Genomic DNA, 9798 nt, shown 5'->3' on the forward strand with positions numbered 1-9798 from the left:
TCTGTTCTATTGATCTATGTGTCTGTTTTTGTGCCTGTACCATACTGTTCTGATTACTAGTTTGTAATAGTCCGGAATTGTGATGCCTCTAGCTTTGCTTTGCTTTTTCAAGGTTTCTTTGGCTATTCGGGGTCCATTGTGGTTCCATACAATTTTTCAGGATTATTATGGCTCTGTGAATAATGCTGTTGGTATTTTGATAGGGATTGTGCTAAATGTATAGATTTCTTTGGATAATTATAGACCTTTTAACCATATTTGTTCTTCCAACCATGAGCATGGAATGTCTTTCCAGTCCCCTACTATTACTGTATTACTGTCAACTTTTTCCTTTATGTCTGTTAATAGTTGCTTTATGTATTTAGGTGCTCCCATGTTGGGTGCATAACTATTTACAATTGTTATATCCTCTTGTTGGATTGTTCCCTTTATCATTATGTAGTGTCCTTTGTCTCTTGTTACAATCTTTCTTTTAAGGTCTGTTTTGTCTAATAAGTATTGCTACTCTTTTTTTTTTTTTTTTTAATTCTTTGCCTAATAAATGCTTCTCCATCCCTTCGTTTTCAGTCTGCATGTATCTTTGGGTCTGAAGTGATTCTCTTGTAGGCAGCATATACATAGGTCTTGCTTTTTTATCCATTCAGTAACCCTATGTCTTTATTAGAGCATTTAGTCCATTTAAATATAAGTAATTATTGATAGGTATATACTCCTAACATTTGTCACTTGTTTTATGGTTGTGTTTTAAAGATTTTATTTATTTATCTATTTATCTATTTATCTATTTATTTATAAGAGGGTGTGCACACATGCGTGTGTGCAGATGGCGGGGAGGAGCAGAAGGGGGAAAGAGAGGGAGAGGAAGAGAATCTCAAGTGGACTCTGTGCCGAGTGTGGAGTCCAGCAGGGCCTGATCTCACCACCCTGAGATCGTGACCTCAGCTGAAACCAACTGAGCCACCCAGGTGCCCCTACTTGTTTTATGGTTGTTCTTATAGTTCTCTGTTCCTTCCTTCTCGAATGCTCTTTTGCCTTATGCTTTGATGGCCTTCTTCAGTGATATGCCTGGATTCCATTTTCTTTATTTTTTGTGTATCTATTACAGGTTTTTGATTTGTGGTTGTTCTTAGGTTTATATATAACATCTTACGGGTTGCTTAAGTTTGAACTCATTCTAAAAGCAATAAATTATTACTTCCCTCCACCAACCACAGTGTATGTATAGGATGTCTTACTTTACATTCTTTTATTTTGTGACTCCCTTGGCTGATTTTTATAGGTATAATTGATTTTATTGCTTTTGTGCTTTAACCTCCATACAGGTTTTATAAGTGATTAATCTACTACTTTTGTTATATTTTTGCATTTATCTTTGAAATTTTTTCCTTTCATAATTTTCTTAATCCTATTATGACCTTTTCTATTCACTCGTAAAGGAAAGAATTTCCTTTATTATTTCTTATAAGGCTGGTCTAATGGTGATGAACTTCTTTAAGTTTTGTTTGTCTGTGAAACTCTTTCTCTCTCTTTCTATTTTGAAGGATAACCTTGCTGGGTAGAGTATTCTTGGATGGAGGTTTTTTCCTTTCAGTACTTTGAATATCTCATGTCACTCTCTTCTGATTTGCAATGTTTCTGCTGAAAAATCAGCTAATAGGTTTATTAAGTGTCTTGGTGTGGACCTCCTTGGGTTGATTTTGTTGGGGGCACTCTCATTTCCTTTTGTGTGTGTTCAGTAGCTATTTTCTATGTGGTTAGCATGGGGATTACATGTAACATCCTAAAGTTCTAACACTCTAATTTGAATGTATTGTAGTTTAACTTCAATAACATATAAAAACTCTGCTCCTTTACAGGTCCATCTCTACCTCTTTATATCTATATATAAGTATAGATATATATAAAATATATCTAAAATTTATTATATATTTTGACATTTGATGTCAAAAAGTACATGTATCTTTATTTACAAATAAATATGTGCCCCAAAACTTAGACTGATAATCCTTTTAAATACATTTGTCTTTAAATTTTGAAGAAAAACAAGATTTAGAGTTATAAACCAAAGGTAAACAATACTAGGTTTTAGACTAATACTTTTTTTTTTAATTTACTGGTCTTTTAAATCATGTAGAAAATTTTAAAATGTAGTACCAACCATCGTTACAATAATACTTAATCTATATTGAAATCTTTATTTCTTCACACAGCTACACATTACTGTAAGGTATTCTTTTATTGCATCCTATAGGACTCCCTTGAGCATTTCTTGCATCACATGTCTCTTGGCAAGAACCTCTTTCAGCTTTTGTTTATCTGGGAATGTCTTAATTTCTTTCATACTTTTGAAGAAATAATTTGCTGGTCTAAGTTTTGAGTGACAGTTTTTCTCTTTTAGTACTTTGAATATATCAGCTCACTACATTCTGGTCTCCAGAGTTTCTGATGAACAGTCTGCTGATAATCTTACCGAGCATTTCTTTTGTGTGATGATTTGTTTCTATCTTGTTTTCAGGACTCTATCTTTCAGCTTTTGAAGATTTGATTATGTGTGTCAGTGTGGTTCTCTTTAAATTCGTCTTACTTGGAGGTCATTGAGCTTCTTGAATGTTTATATTCATGTCTTTCATCAGATTTAGGAAGTTTTCAGCCATTATTTCTTTCTTTTTTTTTTTTTTTTTAATTCTTATTTATTTATTTGACAGAGAGAGAGAGAGACAGCGAGAGAGGGAACACAAGCAGGGGGAGTGGGAGAGGGAGAAGCAGGCTCCCGGCCGAGCAGGGAGCCCGATGCGGGGCTCGATCCCAGGACCCTGTGATCACGACCCGAGCTGAAGGCAGACGCCCAACGACCGAGCCACCCAGGCGCCCCTCAGCCATTATTTCTTCAGATATTCTCTGTGCCCTTTCTCTCTTCTCCTGGGAGCCCTATGATACATATGTTGGTCCACTGGATGGTGTCATATAGGTCCCTTAGGCACTGTTCTTTTCAGTCTTTTTTATTTCTGTTTCTCAGTCTCAATAATATCCATTATACAGTCTCCAAGTTTGCTGGTTTTCTTCTGCCTGTTCAGATCTGCATTTGAATCCGTCTAGGGAATTTTCATTTCACTTATTGTACTTTTCAACTCTAGAAGTTATTTTTGGTTATATTTTAGATGTTCTCTTCATTAATATTTCCACTTTTGTTTACTTTGTCCACACTGCCCTTTGGTTCTTTGAGCATCTTTAAAACAATTGTTTTAAGGTCTTTGGTCAGTATAACTGCCATGAGGTCTTTGTTAGCAACAGTTTCTGTTGATTTAATGTTTTCCTTTGGGCCATACTTCCCTGTTTCTTTGTTTGCCTTGTGAGTTTTGTTGAAAACTGGGCATTTGAATCTGATAACATTGTAACTTTGGAAATCAGATTCTTCCCCTTCTTAGGGCTTTGCTGTTTTTGGTTAGTTTCCTTTCTTTCTTTCTTTCTTTTTTATTGTTTTAGGTTAGGACTGTGCTGGGACTTAAGGTCTCCTAAGTTCCTTTGTGAGCTTTTCTCTGTCCTGGCATGCATTGTCACTTCCTGATTATTTACATATACTCAGTTGTTTTTGAATGTCTAGTTTCAGTGTCTGACCCACAAAAGAGGAGAAAGAGCAAAATAAAGGGCAGGGGAGGATGGCACTTGCCCATTAAATCCTCTGGAAGTCACTTTTGCTAGAGAGGTCAATGTAGCAAGAATGGCTGCCTACCTGTTTGCACGCGTGTGATCAGAAGCAGCAATCAGAGCACAGATTCCCAGTATTTATAGGATAGTGCCCTGCATTGTGGGTGAGCATGGGGATAGGGCTCATTTTGTACTGAGAGTAGAAATAACCTGCACTTCACTGTCCAAGTCTTCCCAGGAAGTTGCAAGACTTCAGTAAACTCTAGAGTTCAAAAATCGTTTGTATCAGGTGGACTGTGCAAGTGCATTTGTTATCTGGGTGGGGGGACACAAATTCCTTGTTCTTCCTCCTCCACCGTCTCCCAAGAATTCTATCAGTCTGGTCTGTTTTTGATAAAAATTTCTCCAGCCTCAGGCCTCCTCTTCCTCCTACCCACACTCATTCTTTTAAGATTTTTTTAAATTAATTAATTAATTAATTAATTTTAGAGGGAGAGAGTGCATGTACACGTGCAAGTAGGGGGAGGGGCAGAGGGAGAAAGAACCCAAAGGACTCCAAGCTGAGTACAGAGCCCAGTGTGGGTCTCAATCCCACAACTGCAACATCATGACCTGACCCGAAACCACAAGTCAAACACTTAACTGACTGAGAGCCACCCAGGCACCCCTGGAAGTGTGATTTTTGTATTTTGATGTTTTTGTGTGTTAACATAAGAATGAAGGTTGGGGTCTTCTGACATTCTGAACTGGAAGTGTTCTAGTCCTAATACCCATTCTTAATCATCTTTGATCTTTTTTTTGTTTTTAATTTCTTAAAATTTTTAAAAAGATTTTATTTATTTGAGAGAGAGAGAAATAGCAATAGATAACACGAGTGGGGGAGGAGTAGAGGGAGAGGTCAGAAGCAGGCTCCTTGCTGAGCACAGAGCCTAACACAGGGCTCAATCCCAGGACTCCGGGATCATGACCTGAGCCAAAGGCAGATGCTTAACCGACTGAGCCACCCAGGAGCCCCGATCTGTTTTTTAGATGGTTGCCAGAGTAGTTTTTCAAATGTGTGACTGATCATATAGTGGTCTCTAGTTGTTTTCTTACCCCAGCTGTAATCTAGGCCTTTGCTTGTGTTCTACTTGGAATCCTTTTACCCTTCTTTCCTGCATGAATTGTCTGCTGATCTTTCATTACACCTTTTCCTGAGGCATAACATTCATTTCTCCCTCCAGATGACAAATGTCTTACACTTTTCTGTTCTTACAGTGTTTTGCTTATACCTTTATAATGTTATTTATAATTTATCACTAGCATTTACTTTGTGTCTGTCTCCCCAGTTTTAATTTGGGTTCCATGAATATTTAGATTGTATCAGAGTAATTTTTTAATTTTCTGAGACTAGCACAATTGCTTGTATTTAGTGTCTTTGAGTGTTCTATGAATGAATGGAGACAGATCTAAAAGAACATTTCAAACTTTCAGCAGATACTGATTTTTCTACTTGATCCTTGTCATTATACTCAGCGCTAGCAATACCAAGTCAAACAAACATAGTCCTGCTTTCAGGGTACTCATTAATTTATTTAGTGTATTTACTCTTTTACTAGAGTGGTTTAATAATATACATTTAACATTTATGTTTCAATATTGTGATTTGTCAGTGTACCTGGGTGGCTCCATCGGTTAAGCATCTGCCTTTGGCTCAGGTCATGATCCCAGGGTCCTGGGATCGAGCCCCACTACGGACTCCCTGCTCAGTGGGAAGCCTGCTTCTCCACTCTCCCACTCCCCCTGCTTGTATTCCCTCTCTCTCGCTGTGTCTCTCTCTGTCAAATAAATAAAATCTTTTAAAAAAAAAAAGATTTTTAAGTTCCTTCTTAACAGGAATCATGTCTTTCACTTCTACTGGCAGCTTATATAGAGCCAAGTATATAGTATCTCACACTCAGTGGTTGGTTAGCAAATTTTAAAGAAAGAGGTGATATCAGTGAACACTTCAGATGAATTTGTTTCTATTTTTCACTCCATTGATCTCATTATGTCCCTTCTCTGTGCTTCAGAATATCTGTATTTCCTTGATCTAGCTCGTTCTCAACAGCTTTTAAAGATAAATGTAGTTGGCTATTGAATAACACAAGGGTTAGGGGCACACACCCCCCCCCCCCCCACGCAGTCAAAAACCAGTGTATCACTTTTGACTTCTCAAAAACTTAACTACTAGACGAACCATGAGAGACTATGGACTCTGAGAAACAAACTGAGGGTTCTAGAGGGGAGGGGTGGGGGGATGGGTTAGCCTGGTTATGGATATTAAAGAGGGCATGTATTGAATGGAGCACTGGGTGTTATACGCAAACAATGAATCATGGAACACTACATCAAAAACTAATGATGTAATGTATGGTGATTAACATAATAATAATAAAAAAAACTTAACTACTAATAGCCTGCCATTGACCAGAAGCCTTACCAATAACATAAACAGTAGACTTAACACATCTTTTGTATGTTAAATGTATCACATACTGTATTCTTACAACAAAGTAAGCTAGGGAGAAGGAAATGTTAAAATCATAAGGAAGAGGGGGCGCCTGGGTGGCTCAGTTGGTTAAGTGACTGCCTTCGGCTCAGGTCGTGATCCCGGAGTCCTGGGATCGAGTCCCACATCGGGCTCCCGGCTCGGCGGGGAGCCTGCTTCTCCTTCTGACCCTATCCCCTCTCATGCTGTTTCTCTCTCTCTCTCTCTCTCTCAAAAAAAAAAAAAAAAAAACGTAAGGAAGAGAAAATACACTTACAGTATTGTACTGAATTGAAAAAATTAATGTATTTAAGTGCACCCACACAGTTCAAACTCATGTTGTTCAAGAGTCAACTGTATATATTTTTTACTTTATCCCTCTTAACAACCCTGACAAGAAGGTAAGGTGGTCGTTTATCTCCACTTTTCAACTCAGGAAACAGTGTTCAAGATCATAGCCAAGGAACAGCAGAGTCAGACTCAGTCCCAGATCTCCTGATCCCAATCCAGTGTCCTTCCTCTGTGTTTCCTTGTCTGTGAATTAAGAGTTTCTTCCTGATCTCAGTACCCTATGGTATCCACCTTTTAACACAGTGTATCAGTAAGAAGTCTCTGAGAAGTCACGGAAATGTGTTAACTTTAGCAAAATGGGAATTAGTTGATAAAATTATGGAGAGTCTCAAGATTGGTGAGAAGGTTTAGCATCAAGCTGGGAAATGGACAGGAGTCAGGGTAGCTCCTAAAGTTCCAGAAGCAGGGACCTAAAGAGACACTACCAAAATCCAAGTGATTTTCATTCTCTGCTCAAGATTCAGAGCAAGGAGGAACATTATGTTGGCATGACTTGAGTCATCTTTATGTCCTTTGGTTAGTACAGTGGTTCTCAGCTGGGGGCAGTTATATCCTCCCAGTGGGCAATGTCTAGAGGCATTTTTAGTTATAACTAGGAGCAATTGCTGCTGGCATCTAGTGGGTAGAGGCCAGGAATGCTAAATATCCTATAGTGTCAGCCCCTGCAAAACAGAATTATCTAGCCCCATAGATCAAAAGTGCTGAAAAACCTTGGATGACGGGAAGGCACCTGGATTAATAGTCCTACCAGACTTACCCTGTTGGAGGTAGAAGAAAACTAAATGTTCTTACCAAAAATGGTAGAATAGATGCTGGAGAGCCAAAGACAACACAAAAAAATGTAGTACAAACTGGAGTAATAATGTCAGTTTTGGACTGTGAAGATCAATACACATTTGTAAATGGAATACTTGAGGTGTTTTAGGAAAAAAGGGACATTTATAAAATATTTTAAGTTCTGAACTTAAACTCCAGAAATATTCTAAATGATTATGTTTAAAAAGTATTCTTTGAATTGAAACTTAAAAAGAATAATGTATAAAGAATGAATAGTGTAAAAAAAATGAATATATAGTGTATGTGTATTTAATTCAGTAATAATTTAGGTTTTTGAGGGGAATTGTGAATAACCTATGCCATGCAATTAGAATCAAACTGCCACTTAACTGTGAACCAAACTAAAGCACTTTTCAGGGAACTTCCAGTTCAAAATAGAACAGCTTATTCTCTTGAACCACCAAAATCATACCCAGCTAGAACATAATTATATTCTCTAAATGGGAAACACATTATTCTTCAAACTGATTCAATCAGTTTTTTGCTAATTACTAGTTAAAAATGTTTCACATTATACTTTTTGCTAATTAACTACTTAGTTAAAAGCAAAAATGTTTCACATTATACCTGATTGTAGGATAATATTTAGTAAAGGACCCTTTCACTAATTAGCAACTTTGGATGTTGCTTATACATAAAAAAATGTGACTTTTTGCTCATTAATTAGTTAAAGCAAAATGTTTCACATTGTACCTGATTGTAGGATTATATTTAGTAAAGGATCCTTTCACTAATTAGCAACTTTGGATGTTGCTTATACATAAAAATATGAAGATGGTAGATCTGTAGAATGTGCAGTCATAGAATTTTTCTAACAGTTTACCTTGTTCTTTGCCTAGACAGTAATTCATGTTAAATCCAAATCATAGGAAGATTGATTCAGCCCCTAATTTTCCTACCATTCCTTTTAACTTCGAGTATGTGCCATAGTATGTGACTCATCACTGGCTTATTTTTGCTTTCATATTTTAGAACACCTTTGCTGTACCAGGTCTGTTTTACTACCCTGAGGAAGTCTAGAAATGACTAGAAGCTTTCCCCCCTTCCCTTCTGACATGGTGGGTTTGGTCCCCCCTGTCAGAAGGATCTGCTGCCACATCTCCAGGCTGTGTGCTGACTGAGCCTCTCCCTGCTTGCGGTCATTAACCCCAGACCCCACAGTTCACCTCAGCGGGGTGTCCGTTGCAGGTGAACCACTGTCTCCCAGAGAAGATCGTGGTGTACCGTGATGGAGTGTCTGATGGCCAACTAAAGACGGTTGCCAACTATGAGATTCCTCAGCTACAGAAGTGTTTTGAAGCTTTTGAGAATTATCAGCCCAAGATGGTAGTATTTGTAGTTCAGAAGAAAATCAGCACCAATCTGTACCTGGCTGCTGCTGAGCACTTTGTGACTCCCTCCCCTGGGACTGTGGTAGATCATACCATAACAAGCTGTGAGTGGTAAGTGGGGAAAACATTATATTTCAACAAGAATAGGTTGGAGGAGTTAATCTGTTCCCTGGATATTGGAATGGGGAGGTTGCCTAGAGAGATGTGGAATGGAATCCTCAGAGATTTTGCTGTTATAACATATTTTCTAAAGGATTAAAAAGAAAACAACAATAAAGCTTTTACCTCTTAAGTATAAAATATTGAATGCACATTCTTTTCCTAAGGTTGTGCATACTTTTTAAACCTTCTGCATACAGTTTTGGTAGTTCATACTACCACTCTCAAAGAGCCTGTTGAGTCTGGAAACCTGAGCTGTAATCATGGTGGTCCTTGATCCAGTCATTTGACCTCTCTGAGCCTTAGGTGGAGGAGCCAAAATGATCACCAAGATCTTTTCCAGCTCTCTTTAGCCAGATCTGGCCATATCATTCCTTTGTACCTTTTCATTCCTAGGGTGGACTTTTACCTTCTTGCTCATCATGTACGGCAGGGTTGTGGCATTCCTACCCATTATGTCTGTGTTCTCAACACTGCAAACCTGAGCCCTGATCACATGCAGAGGTGAGCTGACTGATAGATAATTTACTCTTTCTGTCTTGTAATTCTGGCCAGCTAGCTAAGATGGGGTCAATCCCCCCCACCACCCAGAATATTTACCCTTTGAGTTTCTTCTTGTCTTTCATGATAATGGTATCTTTTTGGAGAGTGATTGGTATTTCTTGTGCACATTAAAATTATTTGAAGAGCTTTTTTGGGGCGCCTGGGTGGCTCAGTCGTTAAGCGTCTGCTTTCGGCTCAGGTCATGATCCCAGGATCCTGGGATAGAGCCCCACATCAGGCTCCCTGCTCGGCGGGAAGCCTGCTTCTCCCTCTCCCACTTCCCCTGCTTGTGTTCCCTCTCTCGCTGTCTCTCTCTCTGTCCTATAAATAAATAAATAAAATCTTTAAAAAAATAAAATAAAATAAAATTACTTGAAGAGCTTTTATTTTTTTTTAAGATTTTATTTATTTATTTATTTATTT

The 9798-nt window shown here is 38.1% G+C and overlaps 1 protein-coding gene across 1 annotated transcript in view; it reads left to right on the forward strand.

Annotated features, from left to right (window-relative positions):
* PIWIL2 (piwi like RNA-mediated gene silencing 2) overlaps window positions 1-9420 on the forward strand; it is a 69380-nt gene extending 59960 nt beyond the window's left edge. The window contains exons 20-21 of the mRNA XM_081813056.1: window positions 8531-8784; window positions 9229-9420. Of these exons, the coding sequence (XP_081669182.1) occupies window positions 8531-8784; window positions 9229-9340 (366 nt within the window). The 3' untranslated portion in view covers window positions 9341-9420. The remainder of the gene's footprint in view (window positions 1-8530; window positions 8785-9228) is intronic.
* Window positions 9421-9798: the final 378 nt, after the last annotated feature.

Source organism: Leptonychotes weddellii, chromosome 2 (assembly GCF_054177405.1).
Source record: "Leptonychotes weddellii isolate Sample4059 chromosome 2, ASM5417740v2, whole genome shotgun sequence".
In the NCBI taxonomy this organism is placed as follows: Eukaryota; Metazoa; Chordata; class Mammalia; order Carnivora; family Phocidae; genus Leptonychotes; species Leptonychotes weddellii.